Below are 23,494 nucleotides of genomic sequence, written 5' to 3' on the forward strand. Positions count from 1 at the left end.
AGACCACCAAAACTGTCACCATCAGATAAACAGTAATTAGAGCTTTCATCTTTGAAAGAGAGGAGGAAATCAATCTCCGCTCTTACTTCAGATCCACAGGTGTTTCTGTCCATCCTTCAACTGTAAGAAGACAACTCAACACTATGAGTCTGAAAGGATGTGCAGCTGTCAAGAAGCCCTTACTGAGAAAAAGAAAAAGACAATAAAGAAGAAAATTAGCTAATCAAACAAAGAAGCTGCTGGTGTTCTCAGAACAACGGACTGACCATCGCAGAGTCCAGACCTCAACATCACTGAATGTGTTTTTGATTACTTGGATTGTGAGACGCAGAAAATGCAACCAACTTCTAAGACTGAACTTTGGAGGTGTGGAAAAATGTCTCCGCAGATTTATTTAAAAAACTAAAAAAAGAGCCCTGAAAAAATACTGAAAAAATGATATTATATAGCTCTTTAGGCTTCCGTGTATTTACCTGGTTAAATATGCATTTTTTTGCTGACTTTTACTGATTGTTTGTTTTGACTGCAACTTAACTAAATGAAGGGTGGTCTCTGACTTTTGTACAGTATATACAATGTGATGAGTATTTAGAAAGGACCATGAGGAAAAAAATGACTTACTTTCCAACTATAAATATAACATATAATATCAAGTGTCCAACATCTCCAGCTCTGAACACTGATGTGTAAATAATGTGATTTTTTTTTCAAAATGAAAATGACTATGATGTTTCTATAAGGGCCTGGCCGTATGAATCTGTGTGGCTGCTACGTCAGTGTGTCTAACCTTCGACGCCACAGCTGGGTAGTCCATCAAGAGCACAATAAATCAAACGGCCAAACAAAAATGCTGCTTTTAACCTCCCGGCCCAGAGTGTTAATAAATATTAATAGCTTTCATTTGCGCGCCACTTTCAGCTCTATTTAAGAGCCATAAAGGCATCGTCAGCGCACATTCACAGCAACGCTCACATCCCAGCCACGTGGCAGAAAACGCCGGCTGACAGCACTACTGCACTTCTAAGTGGATGAATATTAAATTGACATTTTGCGCTCTCCTCTGATCAAGCACAGTTTTCCTTCCTGCGCGTGAAACCAATCGCAAATAAAGCCACTTGGCTCATGGTCCTGTTGCTCTTTCCCCAGATAGAGCGCGTGACGGCAAAGCGGGTTTACAGCGGCTGAGGCGGCTCACTGGCTGTCTTAATGGCAGTAAATTGAAAGCATTAGCTGGAGTGAGGCCTGAAGGACAGCTAGGGAGAGAGAGAGAGAGAAAGAGAGAGAGAGAGAGAGAGAGAGAGAGAGAGAGAGAGAGAAATAGTGTAAATGCAAGACAAATGAAAGACTCCAAAAGAGAGACAGCATAAGCTGTGATGCAGAAACATGAGTTTGAAAAAAAAAGAGAGGTACATCAACTTGTCTTGATTGAGAAAATAAAGAGTAAAGCTAAACTGGTGAATGCAACAGGTGTTTCACCTCCCACCTAGAATGCAGACAGCACATTTAACTTACATACCACTAAACATAATATCCTCCTACCTGCATCGATTAAATTAGGGATGCACTAACAATCGAATTCTAGACAGATGTCCATATCCAAGTTTTCACGTACTCTGAAATCATTTATAAAATGTAAAATCCTTGACTAAATCCACCTTTATTAGCTTTATATATATATATATATATATATATATATATATATATATATATATATATATAGCTTCATTCCTTCAACTAAGAGCTCTGACCACGGATGTATGATATCGGTATATATGATATCAGTATCGGAATCATATCAGCATCAGACAGATGTTTAGATTTGGATGCGTCTAACCAATGCTTGATAATGTATTTAATGTATTTTACTCTTGAAGAGCATAATGTTTGGGTGGTACTACGCGTATATATGTGCTTTTTATTCAATTTACTGCATTTGTAACATTATACAATGACTATTACATTTCTGCATAAGGGTAATCCAAGTGGATCAATTGCTATATTTTATAAACGTTTATTTAGGGCTAAAAGATTGATCATATTTTATATTAAAACTGCAATTTGAATGAGTGCAATTGTCAAATCGCAAGAGCTACAATTTTAATTATAGCCTTAACAAGCTGAAGGCAGGACCATTTAACCTAATAACACAGAGTGTGTGAAGCACCTGAAAATGACTTGGACTAATCATGCTGTGCACATGACAACCACAACCACAGCTAACTGGCAGTCTGGCATGCTCAGCGTTCAAGCCTCAGTCCAGAAAAAGTGGACATGTCAAAAAAAAAAACAAAAAAACAAAAACAAAAAAAACCCAGCCTGAACCTTAAGTTATACAAAATAATCACAATTTTAATCACAGTCTCAATATTGCTCAGCTAGATATTTTCCCCAAATTTCCCCTACATTTATGTACCAGTTTTGGCAGATATGTACATGTAAAAATACTGGCATGGGCCCACAATCCCAATATCATGCACCTGTCACTCTTGATGACTAAAATAATTCATTTATAAAGATAATAATTTGTCATTAAATAATGTAATGAAATATACAAAGATGTGCTGCTATTGAAGCGGCTTTAACGTCACGTTCACTGGCATTCTGCTGGTCCACTGAGCGTAATGAGTTTGTGTAGAGCAGAGTGAGACCCTGACACACACAGGTACTGATCAACAGCTCAAATAAACCACAAAAGGCCTTCAAGAACAGCCACCTTCCATTAAGAGCAAATGAATGTACAATTATTTATGCAGTTAAGAAACGACTGAATGTGAATGTGCTGTATTTGCATGTTCTGTATTCTCTCAATTAAAAGCTAATTAATTAGATACAATTCTATTAAGGAACAAATCCCACTCATCAATAAACACAACCTGGGGTCAGTCGCTGCTCAAATGAGAATCGTTTTCTTGTGCCGCAAGCCGCTAAAAATAACACATCATTTTCTGATACTAGAACTAGAACAGAACGGTAAAGAAATAAACACTGCAGACATGCAGAGATGACCTCTGCATTCACTTCAACAAGAAGACACTAACGTAATTTAACATGAGTTATTTTGAAAATGGAAACATATGGACACGTATATGAAATGCTTGATCAATTTCCTTTGTGGTTATGTTTAACTTAACAATCCTATATTTAATAGCAGAAGCCAAACAGAAGAGTGGAAAAGGTCCTGAAGGCTAAGGAAGATACAGTAGCTAATTTCACACAATCTGCCAAACCTGTCTGAAATATATGATCTAATCTTCATTACCTGGACTCAGGAAGGTAATCTGAAAGAGAGTTAAGCGATATTAAACAATGCATCAAAATCTATCAAAGAGAAGCTGAAAGAAAAGAGAGCAAAACAAATTAATGGCAAATTAACTGCTGGAAGAAATGAAACAACTTTTCACAAAATACAGTATAAACAAAGTTATTGGCAGAACTGAGATGTTCATGTTTATGTTTTGTCCATAAAATAAATGCTTGTCATTATGTGTGCCTTCAGCGCGTTAATGGTGGTCTCGGCTGTCCTTAAATGACGCTTACGATGTTACCTTTTTCCTTACAGATAATGAGCATATTTGTTCTCAGTCTGCCTTGGCGGGCTGCAGTCACTGGAGTTTAGTGAGACAAAGTCAAAATGCCTCAGAACTAACTAACAAATTTTAGATTTGTCTGAAAAATGTACAAGTGTGTATTTTTCCAGTATAATTTCAGAATGTCATTAAAGCTAAAATATCATTTTTGGGATGCACTGATATGAGGACTCTGGCCCTATCCGTTGGGCCGGTCTCTGATACTCTTCATGTGCATATCTGCTAATGCAATACCAATACATGAACATTTCAGACCAGATCCACTAAGATTGGCATTACAGAGAACTATAATATTAATTTCTGCAGGATTAAAAAAGCAGTAAAATGAATAAAATGCAAACATTACAGCACAACAGCCCAGCATCCCCTAAACATACTGCTCTTCAGATGTTCAATAAATATGCTCTGAAATATTGGTCAAATCTAAACATCGGTCCAATGTTGATAATTATATTTTAATCAACTGTCTGCCGATACCGATGTGATTCCGATATATGCATCCCTGGATGATTTCTCTGTTTATTTTAAGCTTCTACTCTAAGCTTCAAATTCTTAATCAAACAGGGCTTACTGCAGAGTTGAGTCTGATATCGCCCTCTACTCTCTCTCCATCTCTCTGTGCTAACAAACTGATGAGAATCCTTACGAAATTACACACACGACACATTTTGTGACATCACTGCACACACACAGATGTTAATCTTAAGAACTTCAGTGCAGCGCCACCCCATCTAACTTACTGCTTTCTTTCTTTCCTTCTACCACACGCAGGAAATTACAAAATTGTATTCCTCTTCACCTAAACACTCGAGTGAAATGAGCTGAAATTCACACACACACACACACACACACACACACACACACACACACACACACACACACACTCACACTCACACACACACAGCCTAAGGGCAGTAGGGAGGTTGTATTCCACGGTGCTGGAGGTGGTATGACGTTGCAGGTTCTATTTCCAGAGAGAGGGTTGAAGTGAGGCTGCGGAGAGTGTAACACTGACCCTCGTGACCTTTGACCCAGAAACACTGCCCGAGGCTCCTGCTCGCCAAATCCTCATTCGTTTGCAATTACCACCATGGCCCTTTTCTCACGAGAGAACTCTACCTAAATCGGTGTGCCGGTAAGCAACATTTTAGTCAAAAAGGCTTTGAATCGGGGCCACGCTGTGAGCTCTGTTCTGTAAAGGTGGGCAATATGGCAGAAAAAAAAAACTATCATACTTGACAGTTTGGCAACACACAATGTGTCTCACAAAGCTGTTAGTAATGCCACATTTTAAAAATGAATACAGAAAAACTATGAATACAATTGGTGGTCATCAGTTTTTATGTTCAATTCCAATACAGCCAAATTAGCTGATGGACACTTTTTTGGCCAATTTGCTTTTTTTTTTAACCCAAAGCTCCTACTGTGCTGGCTAAGTGAACACATGAAACACACTAGCACATTTTTAGTTTTGTCTATTAGCCAAAGTCACAACATAAATAACATTATTTTAACAGACCAAACTGGCATTTTAAATTCATAAATGAAAAATCAGCTGGCTATTCAAATAACATGAATCAAAAAAGTGCTACATTGAAAGTATTTAGCATTTAGTGTTTAGCACAATGAGTCGTGTATAATTATGCTATATTTTGGTACAGGTGTAGCTGCAGCATTCAAATTCAGCGTGAGAGCACCTACTTAACTCCTGTTATTTACCTCACAAAATTGCAACATAAATAAGCCAATGTTAAAATTATAAACTGGCCAATATCAAAATAATAAATGTGTGTATATATGTGGAGCAAAAATCTGTCAATTCCAATGCTGGCCAATTCTAATCATGCACCCCTAAATAAAATGACTGTTTTTTCATTATTCAAAAAAGAAAAAAAACTAATTAAGAAAGAGAAAAATTGAAAAAGTAGAACCAATAACTTAAGATAATAGCATAATTGGCTGACATCCAATTAGTTGCTTGTTTCTGTTTATTATACTCTGGTTGTTGTTTATAGGCTGTCTGTAATAATTGGTCTAAATATACCTTTATGATACACACATTTGTTCAGTGTTCCATAAGTATAGACTACACCCACAATATACTCAGAAATGTAGTGTACTGTGTAGCATTGTGGGTGTACCCAGTACTTATGAAATACTGAACAAGCGTGTGTATCATAAAGGTATGTTTAGACCAATTATTGTAGACAGCCTATAAACAACAACCAGTGTATGATGAACAGAAGCAAGTAACTAATTGGATGTCAGCCCATTATGCCCTTATATTACATTATTGGTGCTACTTTTGTTTCAATTTTTCTCCTGTTCTTTCTTAAATTTTTTTCATTGTATTTAGGGGTGCACGATTAAAACTGACCAACATTGGGATTGACAGGTTTTTGCTCCATACACACATTATTATTATTATTATTATTATTATTTGATATTGGCCAGTTTATAATTTTAAAAATAATTTACATTATTTGATTGATTTTATTTGACTTGCTTCACAACTTGTAATACCAAGGATATACTCAAAAAAGCTTACTGATCATTACGATGCACTATGTTATCAGAATCATATCTGTATCGACAGCTATGTCATTAGAAAACATATCAGCATCAGACAGATAACTGATGATGAATTAATTATAGTCTGGAAGAGCAGAACATTTAGGCGATGCTGAGCTGTAATGTGAATCCAGGTGGATTTCGTCACAATTTGTACATTTTATGAATGTTTATGTATTGATGAGAATCAGCAGATTCGTACATGAAAAACAGTAATTAACAGCTTTGGCCCATAATTACCATATCGGTGCACCTCTACTGATAATGATGATCATATTTTGATATTGCCCACCACTAACAATAATGTATCGTCATATTGCCCACCCCCAGCACCATGTGTGTCTGCATGTGTGTGTGTGTGTGTGTGTGAGAGAAAGGCACGGGGCTTCACTGTTTTGTTTCACTCTGTCAGTGCTCTAGTTGCATGTGAAGGGAGATGAGAAGCAGAGTTTTCCTCAGCGCGCTGGATCCTGCAGCCTGCGTGTCTGCACTCATCTGTCACTGCTTTACATACATGCAGTGACACCTCCAGTCTCGGTGGGCAGCCGGTGTCAGCGCGCTGCCCTGCTAAAGGCAGCCAGGCTGGGTACGCCTCTCCTCCAGGTACCCCTCGGGAGAGGCATTAGGACTCAGTGACAGCATGACAGGCCCGCACACACGCACGCACGCGCACGCACAAAAGCCTGCCACACACACATGAACATGCTCAGGCCTCCTACACAACCCCCTACACTCTCCCAAGGCAGAGCAGGGTTTTTTGCATAAAGCGCTGACTTAGCTACACATAAATTTCGTCAGACACAAAATTATTTTTCACCCCCCCTGGCCTCCAAGCTACATAACTTTTGGAATGAATAATGGAAACAAAGAGGTAAAAGGCTTTTGGGAACATTAAAAATATGTGGGGGATGAAATGTCGTATGGGTAGAAAATGGGGGGGGGGAGAAGGAAAAAAATACTTCTGTGGGCAGATCTCCTAAAACAAAAGTGGAAAAAAATAAAAATGGAAAATCAGCACTAATGGTCCAAACAAGTGTTCAGTCGCTTTGCCTCATCATTAACATGAAATATGAAATTCATAATAATTCATAATAATTTGTGAACAATACCAATTTTAAGTGAATAAAAATGTGAAAACTGATGTCAGCTAAAATAAATTTATATTTATATATTTTTTATATTCCAAATGTTTTTGTTAAACAGTGTTTCACTAACTGATATGAATGTCACACTTCTTCTCAAATATTCCAACAGCAGAAACTCTTTAGGTTTTGGCTTCTTTTGATTTATCTATTAAAAACAAATCTAGTAGATCAATTTTTTAAATTATTTTTATATTTTTTTGTGTTGTGTCATTCATCATTGTATGAGTCATGCTAACAGTTAGATGTGGATACACTCTGTATTCAATTTACCAGTTCAGCCTGTATTGCCGCCATACAGTTAAACTAAGGATTAGTGCTGGGTGATAGTGATAAAACTCGATATCACAACATTTTCCAAATATGTCACAATATCTGATTATATTTAATTTCATATTAATGAAGTCACTACATTAGCTTTAATAAAGTTCATGAACTCGTGCTTTCTTTGCTAAAAGATACTGGGCTGTTATGTTTTCTTAAAATTACACCAAACAGAACCTTACACAGTACTGTAACTGTTAATCAGACAGAAAGCACTGTAGGAAAACTACACTATTCACTATATAGTTTTTAAGGATTTAAAACTGTTCTTTCAAAACAACCTGAGACACTCAGCAAATTGCATACATTGCAGTTAACGGTCAGGCCCAGATACACCACTTGTATTTCTATTTTGTGCACTTTACAACACTTTAAAATTACTAGGACTCTCATAATTTTTGGGCATTATGTTTCTGGATCTAATGCTTCTTGTTAATCAAATATGTTAAGAGAAATATTGCTAAAACTGAAAAGCAATATTACGGTATGACAATATCATGATATACTGGTATAGGCCTGCTGAGGATGACCCTTATTGGGCTCCTAAGTGTCTAAAGTTTCACCCTCTCATTAGGAGATCATGATTTTCAGTACTGGCATTACCACAACAGCAGCAACAACAAAAACATTTTGGCTAATACTAATAAATCTGTGGGTCATCAAAATCAGCTAAGCGATATATCGGTCAGGCTCTAACTCAGAGTAATCTAGATCCTGGCCTCCACCTGCAGCCTCTCTCTCTGGTCCTCGAGGGCCGAGTGGAGCAGGTGAGCATGGTGCCACGGAGCCTGGCTCTCTTCTGGAGCTGCTATTTTGGATGGTGCAAAGTCAACATTACTCCCTGAGGTGTTCTGCTGATAATGAGCACAAAGGAGGCGTCAGCCCTCATAAACCTTGGGGATGATGCTGAACTCCTTATGAGCGCTCATTTTTTTTTTTTTTGCTCTCTCTTTGTCTTTTAAATTAATCTAATTCCATGTGGACACTTAAAGGAACAGTCATATAGGCCACATTCTAAACAAGCTTTTTATTGCTAGCTGCTTCTTAAAGGGAAAGACACTCTTCCACTTGGAATCCAAAAAAGGACTGAATAAGTAATTATTTTTTTTATTTGCATATTGAAAATCACTGAGAAAATCCATTACTCTTTTTTAATTTTCATAGGTTCAGTAGATGACACAAGCTGACGAAGACTACAAAAAAATTCTGTCCCAAAAAAAAAAAGTTGTTTTCCTGTCTCTTTGTCTTCATTTGTTTCATAAATTATGAATTGCACTATTTCATGTTTAATGTCTTAGTGTCACCCTGAGTATTTGCACTGTTTAATGTTTATCACCCTCAGCACTGTCTATCTATTGCTTGTCTCTGCTCTGTCTTGTTTGTCACTGCTTAATTATTGTCCTGGTCTCATGTAACACCATAACCTGAGGAGAGTACTGCATTTCTGATGTACACACATGCACAACAGATATCACAAAGTAGACTTTGATCATGTGATGATCTGGATGACAACTTAAAAGACATATAATACTCCTAGTACGCTCCTATCTAGATCCCTTTGATAGATAGATAGATGAATAAATAATTAGCACAGAAAAGTCTGAGAATGAAAGGCTGGCAATAAAAAGATATAAAATTAAAACTACTTAATAACAATATTTTGTGTTGTGGTAAATCTGCTTGACAATATGAATAATAATAATAATAAAAATTAAAACTGTTTAATAAAGATCTGTTGTTTTGAAGGTCCATTGTGTTTTGTTGGTGGTCGAGTTTAATTTTCATGTAGTTAAATTCAATCACTAAATGCAGACCTTGTAACATCCACAGCAGCAGTGACTGTTCAGCTCCTGAAAAAGCATTTATTTGAGCCATCTAGATGTTACATGTTCTGTTGATTAAGTGATAATAAGTTAACACATCATCTACAGGCAACTTCTTTGTATTTTCTGTAAATTTTAGTGCACAGTTTTTATTTTTTTGCTGAGTTTAACATATTGGAAAAAATAAAATATAAACTGCTCCACAACAACTTTTGCACAGGTCATGTTTTATGTTTAATTTTGTTTCTATTGCGTGAAATTCAGCAAATAAACAGTAATTGCACATTAAAATGTGCAAAAATGTGTTCTCTGTAGAAGATGTGTACTTATTTTCACCTGGAAAATCAACAAAACATGTCATTTGACCAGGGCACCCAAACTTGACTGTATGTAAATATATATATACAGTATTGTGCAATAGTTTCAGGCATCAGAGAAAAGTGTAATGTAAATCTAATGTAAAATTGAATATAAAACGTTTTACATATGTCAGTCTGTTCCTTTAACCATTTAAAAAAACCTCTCATTGTGGTTCTCAATACCTGGCTTAGCTAATCAATACTTCATTATGTTAAATCAAGTGTGCTGGTGATGAAATTTAACAATCTATGCAATGATATTACTTTTCAATTTTTATCCTTCAAACTAGAACACAAGGTATCTGCTTTTTTCAAAATAAGAAATTCTTGTTGCTTTTTACTGTATTTACGCTTATTTGCCTCTATTCTAATGATATATGGTGTTTTTCAAGGAAAAAGAAAAAATACACTGAACACTTAATGCCGAGATAAATGGCTTTAAATAATGTGTTTAGGTAAGTTAAGACTTTTGCACAGTATTATATATACACTATAAACATATAATGTGTGTGTGTGTGTGAGCACACACACTTTTTTATCCATATCTTTCACACCTAATATAGTGGTTTGTACCAGAATCTCATTAAGAGAAACCTTGAGGCTCATTCGAAATCAAATTGGCTTGACTTTCGAACATGGAAACAGGGTCATTTTCAGCACTTCTTTAAAAGAGGTAAAAAGAAAGGCAGGAAAATTGAAAGAAAGACAGGCAAGAAATAGCAATAACAGAGTAAGAAAGAAAAATGATGGGCGCTTGTTGGAGGCAATTGCATCACGAAAAATAAAAACACATCCAGGACCCAAGGGAATGGTCATTACAGTGCTGCACACCTAGGACTCTGAGCCCTAAATGTTAGTGACATTAATCAACTGACCCACAAACTGATACCCCATTGTTTAGGAACAATTAATATATGGTTAGAAAATTAACAGCTTGCATTAATGTAACTGAACCACAGAGGGATGCTAAAATGTGCCCTGGTTGACAGTGCCATTGCTTATCCAGCACTAGTGTGAGGGTGGACAGTCTGTGCAACAGCCTGCTTCATCCATGATGTTGAATTAATCAGAATATTTAGATATATACAAAATGCATGCAGGGCAGTTCCAACAATTAAATTCATCAAATGCACATTTACTTTCTAATTACCTTAGCTGGAGGACATGCATGAAGGGCACTCCTCAAGCTCAGGCAGACAGGCAGCTTATGTGGCATTCTCTTATGCAGATTTGCTTTAATAATTGATGGGGATTTTAGCAGATGCAAATAATATCAAACAATTTTCCACTGGTCTTTACATAAGTAGTATGTGCGATTGGTATATTTCAGCAGTAACCATGAAATAGGGGAGACTATCACACTATAATACATGATAAATGTGTCCAAATTAAAGAATTGGTCAAACGGATGAATATTCTCTATAAACATCTGATGGATTATTAGGGAAAAAAGTCTCTTTTTTTACAATGATAAAGTTACAATTCCTGTCATGTGACCAGAACAGAGCCTGTAATATGCCACTGACACACAAGACATACAACTCTTCTTATTGCTCCATTAAAGTACCTTCTACAATGCAGTAATCACGGAGCCTCAAAAAAGCCTGGTACGGTATAAACCGCCTGCAATTTATTACACATCTGATATAAAAGTAGCTTTCCAGATCCTGACACAAACAGGAATATAAGCCACAGGCCCAAATAGCACCACAGAGGCCGCATATTAAGGTGGCTCTGCCGAGGCGGCAGGGTAATGCTGGGGAGAGAGGAGGGGGGGGCAGTAAAAAGCAGGGGTGAGCTGGGGTCAGCGGTGTGCCGGTGAGCACGACAGCTGAAAAGTGCTGCTCCGCAGACGGCTGAGATGAGATAATTACATTACGGCCCATCATTAGTGCCGGCCGTCTCCCCACCAGCCAACATTAGAAGCCTCCAGTCAGAGCCGCCAGCCAGACGACTAGCCAAGAGCCCTGGTGCAGCTTTAGCTTCCAGCTAAGCTTCTACAACACTCCCAACGATCGTAGACTAACAACCGGTGCAGCGGAACACGCTCAAATATACTCAAGCATGTGGTCTAGCTCCAGCTTAGAATGTTTCAATGAAACAAATACTCTTTTGTGATCAAACGGATGGTTACGTGGCTTCCTTAGCATTGCCTTTTACATCTTCTAATTCATAGACTACAAATAGCCCGGGACAGCATCCAGAAAGCAGTATACACTGGTCTAAAGGTCCTGCCAGCCCCCCCGAGCCCTAGCCGGCTACCGTGTTGGTCTACCAGTGGTGTGCGCTAACCGCTAACCTCCCTCTGAGGCTCCAGATGCTTCAGGCAGCCCTCCCTCTACAGGCTTGACACCTTAAACCTACATGGCACTTTACCAAGGCTCTCTCTCCTCTCTGCCTCCAACCCTTTACCGAGCCCGCGTGCACCCTGCCTTCAGTCCTTCAGACGGGCCTCACACGGCGCCTCTCTCCACTGCACCCCAGCTTCTCTCCCTCCGTCAATCCCTGGCACCTTGCCAACCTGTCAGCCAGCCGGGCCCTTCCGAGGATGAATGGAGCGTTGGGAAGTTAGCGTGCAGCGCAGAGCGGCAGATAGCACACATCTCCCTATGATCATCATCCTAATTAAGATCTGACTGCTTTTATGTGATCTTTAGTAGTACATCAAAATATCAATTTGAGACAATTAGCTGCTGAACGTGAAGACTCAATTCATCATTCCTGAAGGATTTCTCTTTTCTTTTTTTGCCAATGAGGAACGGGGGGGAAAAGGCAGCCAAAATATTGGCACTCACATTCAAGCACATGAATGTTTTCTGTCATGCATATCAATGGACAATTTTTCTCAGAGGCTAATTTCAATACATTAATTACAATTTTATGTTCTCATTAGATGATATAATTCGCTCTCGAAGCTGAGCTCAGAATGACTGTGATCTTCTAAAGCCATGTTTTTCCCCGGCTTAGTGTAATTTACAAGGCTTCCGATGAATTTAAATGTCAAGAAACATCAAATAAATGAATAGCGGCGAAGGGTTTTTAGCACCCTGTAATAAAAGCGAGCGATGCTTGTTGGAAGGAATGGGCTGACTTTTTGCTCTGCACCCTTTATGCAGTAACAGACAAGAACTATTTCACAATTTTGCATCAATTAAAACCCTCAAAATGTTCACATACCGAAAAGACAGAACAAATGAGAGGGATCCAATGAATATTTATCTGACCAAGGATGAGAGGTCTTGCAGCCCACAGAGAAAAAAAGGGGTGAGGGAAAAAAAAAAAAAACCCTTGGTGTTCTCGCTGATGTCTACCAGATAACCAGGAAAAGCGTTGTGGATGCCTGTGACAACAGTAAACCAGACTTGTTGCATGTATAGCCTCTGAGGCCACAGAGTTTCCAGCCATCATGGAGATTTTTTTATGCTATTTCTTACTTTCTTACATTTCCAGACACTTCAGCAGCCATTGAAATCCTTCCTGGAGTGCACAGCAAAACACCTTGAAGGACGACTGAAAATGCACGTCTCATTTTTCAAGGTTGTTCAATGATAAAAGCACGTATTCCTGCAGCGGCAGACAGCCACGGACAATCCATCTGCGCCCCTGATATTCTGCACTCTATAGAAACTGTTGCTCTGCTGTGGGGCAGGTCCTGGTGGAGTTGTGATCAAGTCATTCAATTTCACATTTCAGAGGAGCGCCAAACAAGCAGCAAACAGAAACAACATTTCCACAAACTGCTGGGAACTGCTTCAAATGGCAAAGTCCAGGATGAGACGAGGGTTAAAAGAAACCCTATCTTAGCGAGAGCAGAGACAGAAATTCAAACTGCCCTCTGATCAGCCCTGAAACAGCTTTGATTTCACTCTCTGACTATTAGAAAATTTTGTGATTAGCTGCCAATGTCATTCCAAAACCTAATTCACAAAACCTTAGCACACGGGTATTCATCATTGGCAGAACCCACAGCATTTCTGGCCATGCATCAAAAGCATATTTAAAAACCACTAGTCTTGCACTCTAGGTCAATGCAAAAATAATTATTTTGATCTCAGAAATATTAAAAAAAAAGGTGCACTTCCTTTTCTCGTGGCAAGCAGAGAAGTGCAAAGAGAAAAATAAAAGCTCCATTTCCTGACCGTCTCTCTCTCCCTCTCTCGCTCCCCCTTTGCATCCCCTTGAACTAAAGAGGATAAAATCTCCCTTCTTAAAGGCCATTAAAAATCAAAAGTTTATAATGTCTAATTAGAATGTAAACAGAGAAATGAAGACATCAGTGATTTAGGTAGCCGTCTCTGCTCCTGCCACTGGGGGTATGCTAATTGCTCCCACAAAGCTGGGAATGCGGGAGGATCTTGGAAAAGGCCAGATTAAAAGTATTACTGCTAAACCTAGTTTTGCACACCTGGGGATTGGCTATTCTGAACCAATCCCCAACAGGCGCTGCGCTGTCTCTTTGCTTTATGTGCAGTGAGACAGCTCCAGTGAGGACCAGCTCATTGTTTGAGATGGCAGGAAAAAAGAGAAACAGCACTGAGGTCTTTGCTTATGCTTAGTTCTAATGGTCTACAGCACTTGTGTCAAGAACATGGACTGCGTTAACAACTTTTCCCCATGTGTTAACTACATCAGAGGACACCATGTTTTACTCCTTGTCTAATCCATCACTGTAAATGTCTATCAGCCAGATGTATAAACCAGAACAGAACATGTCGGTTTACATTCCCGAGATACATACCGCTGAGAAAACAGCCGTGCTTTAACACTTTCAGATTTCACCACACAAAACTTAAGCTAACCATACTTGATTACCTCTGAATAAAACAACACACCATCTCCTCTGACATCTTTTCTCCTCATCTATTTCAAATTCCATTGTGGAAAGCTGAAAAAAATCTCAAAAAGGAATGTATCTCAAATCTTGATGTCAGCTTAACATGATTGCTGTGGTTATGATGCTGTCAGCTTGTGCTGCCTCCGCCATGCGTTGTAATGAATGGAAGTCTAGTGCCAACAGGAACACATTTACAGCAATCTGTCAATCATAGTTACTGCTGAAGATTTCAGTGCTTCTCTCAACACACAGATATACCAGATATGGATCAAGCTGCTGAACAAAACGTGTTACAATAAAGCACATTCTTTAACTTAAGAAGGCCTGAAAACATTATCCATATCACTTTAGATTCTCTCATTTATGAACACTCTGAACAGACAAAAGCGGAAAGTGGAATAATGGTATCTGATGAAAGCTGTTCTTTAGAAAAAGTCTTAAACTGATGAATAAAACTGACAAAATGCCACTTTTTGATGTGAATTAAACTACACTGGCTTTCTATCATGTGTACAGTCAATTTACCCAATTTACAAATTTGTCTGTGCTAAATAATAAGCAAAATAAATGACAAGTTAACAATATGTATAACCCTTTATTCACAGATTTCTGCAGGGAAGTGAGCCTGTATCTCAGCTATTTAATCACCAGGTCACTCTCTTTTGGCTCAAAGTTGCTAGTCGCTGCATGCATTTTCTGTATTATGAAATATTGTGTTCAGAACCACTTGGAGATTGTTATCCAGAGGTTCTAGAGCCAAAGAAAACAGTCAGCATCAGCACCTCATAATGTCTGATGTGGTAATAAATCACTGCATGCATTATTACTATGTTATAATGTTACAACAGTGTTATACTGGAACAAAAGCTGTACTGAACATTTAGGCTAACAACAGTGTTCTTTTCTGTTTAGACAGGCTACAACAAAACAAAAATGCCTGAGAAGTATCCAAATTTGATATCAGTTTGTAATGAATTGGTTTGAGTTCAGAACCGACACTTTGGTGTACCATGGTTTGCTAACTACCATTTAGAGCACCTGCCTGGTTTATGAATGAGCACCGGGCCTGAAACAGTGGAAGAAAATTCCCCTCGGCTCCACGACTCAGGAGATAATCTGTGATCGGACAGCAGAACAGCATGCAAACAGCAGCCGGAGTGCACCGACACAGCACAGATAATGGACAATATGCATTTAAAAAACATCCATCCTGTATGCTGTCAGTCACAGAGAGGACAGAGGAAAAAAATACACGCAGAGCCGACAGACAGTGAGTCTAAATGAGCCAGTGTGTGTGTGAGTGTATATGTGAGTGTTGGGGGAGGGGGAAGCAGAGGGAGCATGTCAAGGATTCGAGGTCCTTCATCTTTGCAGCAAAGCATACACACATTACACACACACACACACACATCTCTCAGTATAGCAACAGACAGCTGCAACCACTTTCTAATGCGCCCCAACTTAGATCAGTGAGAGAACTGACAGCGGACTCAGAAACGCACAAAGATAACACAGCCAGCTGCCACGGGAGAGAGAAAAAGAGAGAGAAAGGAAGAGAGAGAGAGAAAGGTTGGGGGGCTCTCTCTCTCTCTCTCTAGAAATGGGTTTTGTATTTGCATGCGTCTCTCTCCCTTGGGGTTTTCCTCCGTTTTCAGATGAAAAGCACACGAGACAACACTTAACATATTTGCTTAAAGATGACAACCCGGTACTGATTTCATTTGAGCTGGGCTTTGTCTGGAATGAAGATGGGGGAACTGAATGAGATTTGTTACAGAGACTGACAAATGTATCCGTCTGTACGGATGAGTGTTTCATCAATTTGAAACAGCCCCCGAGATCCCCCAAGGTGCTTGTCCGCCGGCGAGCCGACTTAGTCTGAAGCTTCCTTTAATTGTCACCATTAGATTGAGATAAAAACTGTCAGTCTCATTTACACAAACAATCCCGGGAGGACAGTGCCGGTTAGATGCCAAACAGCGCGCACTGTGCCGGCTTTTTATAACACTGAGGATTTAGTCAAACTACTGACAAATGAGCACAAAGAAAACAGTTGCAGCACAAAATCGCCTGTATTAAATTAACTCCTGCAGATTTGAATTCGACTCTGGAGGAGTTAACCTTACACCGCTAATGTGTGCGTGTCACACTGTACATGTGCATGGGTAAAATGTCAAAGGGATCAGATGGAAAAAAAAAAAAACATACAATGCTGCCTACAGCTTATGCCTACTTTTGAACTGAGAACCATGAAGATATGTTTCCTCTAAAAGCATGTTTATGAAAAAAGTCAGCCCTTAATAGATACAGAGAATGTATTGCGCACAGAAAGAGTCTAAACATTTGCTTTTGTATATATCTGTGTTTGTGTGCATGGTTTAAAAGCCTCTTTACGGTGAATTAATTCAAAGTCTAATTAACAATAAAATAGCATAACTACATAAATTTACTTTGGATCATAACTTATACCTAACACTACACACAATCATCATAAATGAATTAAAATAATATCTTACAAATCAATAAATCAGTACAGACAACTATTAAAACATTCATCAAAATCCACCACAATTCATAGATAAACAAGAATCTATACGAGTGCAAATTTGCAGTAGTGTAGTCTGCGAGTGCGAAAAGGGGGAATATGTATACATTCATATTGATTCATATTATTACACTTATGCAAGATCCAAAATTATTTCAGAAACAATGTTTCAGCAGTTTTCCATAGCAAAATAATACTGGATACTTAAGCATTCGAGCATGCGAGTGTAATATAAAGTTACCATAACTCGCAATGGCTGGTGGGTTTTCACTCTACTGTGAATTTATAGTGTGGTCATTAAAACCTGATGAGAGTCTTATAGTATTTTAAATATGGACAGCTGACCATGTCCACTCAAACTAGTCACAACAAATTCTTACGTAGAACAAAATCTACTGAAGAGAAAAAATAGTAATAGATTTTTTTAAACATACTGAAAAATAATAGTTTTGTTTAAAAATAGACAATAAATAAATAAATAAAAAATAAATAAGGGATGTCACCTGTATTAATAAATTCTAAATGAAAAAAAAAATCACAATTAATAGCTGCCTCTCGCGAACATGTTTGCACGCTGTCATACTATCACGCAACAAAACGATTAACGCACTAAGGTAGCAACAGCAAGGCTAGCCTTGCAGTGTGTGCGCGCTGGTGTGTGTTCCATAGGTGTGTATCCCCAAGGCTGCCTGGCCGCCTGCTCTAGCATGTCAACACGAGACACATCAAGCAAAGAGGGTGCTGAAAAGGGGAGGGGTCAGCATCTGTCATCAAGCACACCACAAAACTCAACATGAGCTTTCATGTCAACACACACACACACACATGCGCACACACAATCAGAAGAGAGTGGCGCTGTCATGTTGCTTAACATGCTGATAAAGCCGGGCCTGGGGTTAAATCAGGACTAAGCCCGACCTGAGCCAGCACCACACACGTCCTCCGCTTACTGTGTTAAATAAGCAGCACCACTGCAGGCTGCAACCCACCGCATCCTACTAGCAGCCCAACAGCACTTAACAAAAGCACTACAAAAGCTGCAAAGACCCAAACTAACATCTATCCAAAATATGTTTGACTCCTATTAGCAGATTGCAGCTGGTCAGATAACATTCATGCACTTCACAACAGCTTCAATTAGGCCACTAGGTCCTGTTCAGCTACTACCTACAAAAACCGATGACTGCGTCCGCTTTAATAGCTCAGGTATCATACGTCTAATGGCTTCCAGAGCAAAACTAAAAAAAACTGCAGCAAAACACTTCAACTTCTGAATAAAAAAGCTTGTGTAAATGTAAATGTACATTTCTCTATTGATGGATCCTCAGGGCTGAAGAGGAGTGGAAAACACACTTGAGTCCACGCCTGATGATTTTAATTGTGTGGTTAAATAACAAAATGCAAATGCTATTGATGTGCACGTTTCCACTTTCCACATTATCACTTAAGACTGATATTCTTTCAGGGATTTATTTGTATTTTTTATGGTTTTAACCTACGCATGTAAGATTATAAAGCTGGTCAACATTCTGCCACAATTACTCCAACCAGCCTTACTGTTTGCATCTGCTTTACTGACTGTTTATGAAACTAGTGAAACACAAATGTTATAACAGTAGCATAACTGTCGATATGTATAACATCCATCCTCCTGCCACAACAAACAATTCAGAGACAGTGAGAGTTAGTGGCAGAAAATGTCAGAAAAAAACAGACATGTACTTTTCTTGCAGGTTTAGGTAAAAAAGAAAACACCTCTCAAATTCACTGAGAGTTGGACAAGGGCACAGTTGTGCATATTGCTTTTTGCACAGCTCCGCTCTGCACGCTTGATGGATGAAGCAACATGGCCAGACTGAATAATGCATGCGTCCACATTCAGTAAATAGTTCTGCTAACTTTGCTCCGCTTCCAACACGAGTGCAGCGAGCGCGGAGCACATTTCTAACACTGGATGCAGGCAGAGACAGAAAACGAAAAGATGATTATCAACAAAAGTACGTACAGCGAGGAAAACTGTCGCACACGATACAAACAACACATACACATCCTTGTGTTGAGCACAGTTCAGAAAATAAAAGAGCATATTTACAGCAAATTCAAGGTGTGTTTCTGGTTTTGTTCCTTCAGATCTGTAAGGATTGATGAAGTGTAATATGACTACAGGCCTAAAATGAACTGAAAGCTTGTCTGCTAATTAAACCTCCAAAATGTGTTATTTTTGTGTATATTTCAAGCTTCACATAACACTTAAGAAAAAGATATAGCACTGGAGTGTGAGCTTAATTAAACTATAGACTATCACACACAGATATGAAAATAATGAATGTTAAAAACATCTGTCAGCTTTGAACTGATCATGAAAACGTATGACTGAAAGTGCACAAACAGAATGAATGCAGTCTAATGGGATGAAGGCAGTCTAACTAAGTAGACTGAGCTACGGCGCAGAGTGACTCTCCAGCGCTGTAATACTACACAGAGAACACAGTTATTACTTTGTAAACACTTTACAGTCCTAAAAGCTGCGTTTTGTAAAGCATTCAAACAGGTAGGCGAATCTGTCAGTGGCGTTCAAACACACAGACCTTTTCAATACTAAAACAAATCATGCATTTTAGAAGAAAAGACTCAAAATGACAGACATACAAAAATAATAATAGACGTACCATACACACCGGTGCTACTGATCATCTCTGCCACGCTAAAACAAGGGAGAAAAGGGGGGAACCAGCAGAATGGGAGGAATTCCAAAGGTTGGCTTTCAATACGGCCACTTTTCCTCTCCGCTATCGCATTTCAGCGCCGTGAAACGGGGGGCCTTTTCGTCAGGTATTCATTTAACCTACATGCATATAATTAAGGAGAAGGGAAAAGCAACAAAAGCTCTTGGATAACGTGGAAGGAGAGCAGCTCGTACAGAGAGAGAGAGAGGGAGAGAGATAGAGAGAGGGGGAGTGGAGAAGGCTAGGAGGGAGAGAGAGAGAGACTGGTGGGGGGAAAAACACATGACCACGACAGCAAGCTCATGTCAGTTTTTCTCCCACCGTCTGCTTAAAACTAGCAGAGCTCCAGCGCGGGCTGCTGATTGCCTGAACTGACATTAAAAAAACGCCACGCTCTGAACTCCTGCTCTCTCGGCATGATGTCCTCAGCTTTAAAAATAGCTCCCAGTCCTGCTGCCTGTCGGCGGCTGCCCTCAAACAGCCATGCAGCAACAAAAAAAATTGCACGTTTGCCAAACGGCGTGAAGGCAAAAAAGGGAGGGAAACTTTTCAGATACTGCAAGAGCCGAGCTGCCTTTTGCCAGGAAAGTTAGTTTGGAGCAGCCTCAACCCCACCCCACTGTTACTTTCCCCAGCAAAAGCCCCCTTCCTCCTAACGATGGACTGCAACACAAGCAGCGAGGTCAAACTTCACCTACCCAGGCGCACTCTCGCATTTTCACGCTCTCCGCAAAGCCGTGTTCAGAGCGAGGTTCGGTTCGCTGGGATGTTGCAGCTGGGGCTCGGTGCACGGCAGCGATCCGGAGAGGCGGTTTATTAAGCAGGGCGATAAGAGAAGAAGGAAAAACACACACACAAGGCAGAACGCTCTTCCTTCCGTAGTCCAGCAGCTCCCGTTGCTTTTCTCTTTTCTCTCTCTCTCTCTCTCTCTCTCTCTCTCTCTCTCTCTCACGCTCTCTCTCCTGAAAACTGTTAATATCGTCGAAAGAGCCGGATTAACTCTTACCTGTGTGTGTGGCAGGGTGAGCTCAGGGCTTTAGGGCGACATCGATCCGCGCAGGCTCGCCGACGGACGGGTGGTTGGGGCTCAAGCGCAGATGCTTGCGATTTGAAACCATTCCAAGTTAGTGAGGGGAAGACTGACCGCTGCCTCTGCCATGTTGGAATTTCAAACCCCAAACAGCTGCTGCACGGAGGAGCCAGCGCGCCGCGGATTGCGCATGCGCCCTTCCGAGGAGCCAAATTCAAAGCAGGGGCTGCACGGACGAGGCTGGCTTAACCACAGGGGTCAGTGCGCTGAGGGGATCACACCCTCACTCGCAGCGCATGTAAACATGTAAGCCTTACATGTTTGTGTTTGAAGCAGTCAGTTAATTGTCATAAAAAAGCTATTACTGGACATTTCTGTCGCTGCAGTCCGCTTTGTTAGAGAAACACTCACCCCTTAATATTCACTGGCCACTTCATTAGAAACACCTAACTTGTACTAACATGCACTGGCCACTTCATTAGAAACACCTAACTTGTACTAACATGCACTAGCCACTTTATTTATTAAGCACTACCCCACCGGCCACTTTATTAGAAACACCTCAAAGTACCACTCACTGGCCACTTTATTAGAAACACCTATATTATAGTTACGCTCACTGGCCACTTTATTAGAAGCATCTTCCTTGTACTAACGCGCACTGGCCACTTTATTAGAAACACCTACCATGTACTAACACGCACAGGCCACTAAATTACAAACACCTACATTGTACCAACATGCACAGGCCACTTTATTAGAAACACCTTGAAGTACCACTCACTGGTCACTTTATTAGAAACACCTCGAAGTACCACTCACTGGCCACTTTATTGGAAACACCTACCTTGTACCAACTTGCACTGGCCACTTTATTGGAAATATCTACCTTGTACTAACACGCACAGGCCATTTTATTGTAAACAACAAGCACTATATGATAAACATTACAACACAAAAAATGTAATCTTAAGTGAAAAACTCTTAAATCTAGTCAATATATCTAATATTTTTCATTATGAGATTATTGTAAGAGTTGCCAGATCATTTTACTTAAATAATGCAGATAATTGTGCAACTGAAAATTATGAAATGCAATGGAGTAAGACATTTTATTTACATAAAATTACTTAAAACAAGTAAAAAAGTCTAGAAATAATCTTATAATATTTACACAAATATTTATACATGTCATAATGAGAAATATTAGATATGTTGACTAAATTTGAAATGGTTTCACTTGCTAACATATCAGTTTTTTTGCGGTGTAGAAACGCCTACCTTGTAGTAACAGGCACTAGCCACTTTATTAGACACATACCTTGTTGTTACACTGACTGACCACTATCCACCTCATAGGTCCAATATTTAGGTGTACAATTACAGACTGCAGCTCATCTGTTGCACAGCTTGTCATTCACCCTCAACCCCATTCATCATCGGTCAGTTTCTGACCACAGGACCGCTGTTGACAAGATATTATTTGTGTGGTGGACCATTCTCAACACAGCAGTGACACTGACATGGTAGTGGCATGGGTAGTCTGCTACCATAAATATCCAGCGAAGAAAGAATTCATGAGCAGAAGCTGACCATGGATAAATGACTAGAAGATTGCCAAGACAAACTGTGCATGTCAATTGATATATAACATTAAAACAATAGGCAAGGTGAGCCTACAAGTTAGATATGTCTAATTAGTGGCTGGTGAGTGTTTGAATATATTTTAGGATGGAAAAAATGTTTTGATCTCTTATGCTTCTCAGTTGCTTGTCACAATTTATTAAAATGTCTCCATCATAAAGGACCCATATCATGGAAAACCAATTTTCCTCTTTTGTGGAATTAAGGAGTTTGATGTAGTATGTAAACATTGTTACACTTTCGAAATGCATCATTCACTCACTAGTCCATTCAGTCCATATAGGAAAACTAAGCAAAAACAACCCGTTTTGAATTCATTGAAATCATCACCCTACAGCAATTTAGCTCCACCCGTTCACGCTGAAGTTATAGAATGTTTCAGCCTAAACTGCTCTTTGAATGAGACACAGTACAGGACAGCCAATCAGAGGAGATACCACTTATCACTCTTGCACGTATATCAGTCTTAAAAGCACGGTATCTAATAGAGCCTGTTTAATTCTAAGGGATAAAATGAGATTGAAAAATGGTCATGTTAAAGTTAATTTCTGGTACATAAAATCACACAAATGTGATTATATGTAAAAGTATGTAGAAGTATGTAAAATGTATTATATGTTAAAGTGAACCTCAGAGGAAAAAATAAGTAAGAAAAATGCAGGATTTGGGTCCTTATTACTGTAATAAAATATTACAGTATGTTAGAATAACTTGTAAACAGACCCATACATAGACAGACAGCTATAATAGAAATATATAATTAGTAGTCTAGAAATACTGTACTGGGCAAAAATCTTGTGAAGCGATTTATCTGGTCAGTAAGTGTTTATATAACACTAACATGAGAGTAATAAATAAAAATAAATAAATAATAAATAAATAAGAAAACATTGTGATTATATATATATA

The 23,494-nt window shown here is 39.1% G+C and overlaps 1 protein-coding gene across 3 annotated transcripts in view; it reads right to left on the minus strand.

Annotated features, from left to right (window-relative positions):
* The window catches only part of fign (fidgetin), a 60,099-nt gene extending 39,037 nt beyond the window's left edge, over nt 1-21,062 (minus strand). Inside the window, exon 1 of one of the 3 annotated variants that reach the window (XM_036567827.1) lies at nt 20,918-21,062. Coding sequence is in view for 1 of the 3 variants with exons in the window: in XM_036567821.1 (XP_036423714.1) it covers nt 19,855-19,879 (25 nt within the window). In the remaining 2 variants the exon portion in view is untranslated. Of the gene's footprint in view, nt 1-19,854; nt 20,571-20,609 lie in introns of those variants that run through there. The other 2 variants (XM_036567835.1, XM_036567821.1) reach the window with 2 other exon arrangements.
* Nucleotides 21,063-23,494: the final 2,432 nt, after the last annotated feature.

Source organism: Colossoma macropomum, unplaced genomic scaffold (assembly GCF_904425465.1).
Source record: "Colossoma macropomum unplaced genomic scaffold, Colossoma_macropomum, whole genome shotgun sequence".
In the NCBI taxonomy this organism is placed as follows: domain Eukaryota; kingdom Metazoa; phylum Chordata; class Actinopteri; order Characiformes; family Serrasalmidae; genus Colossoma; species Colossoma macropomum.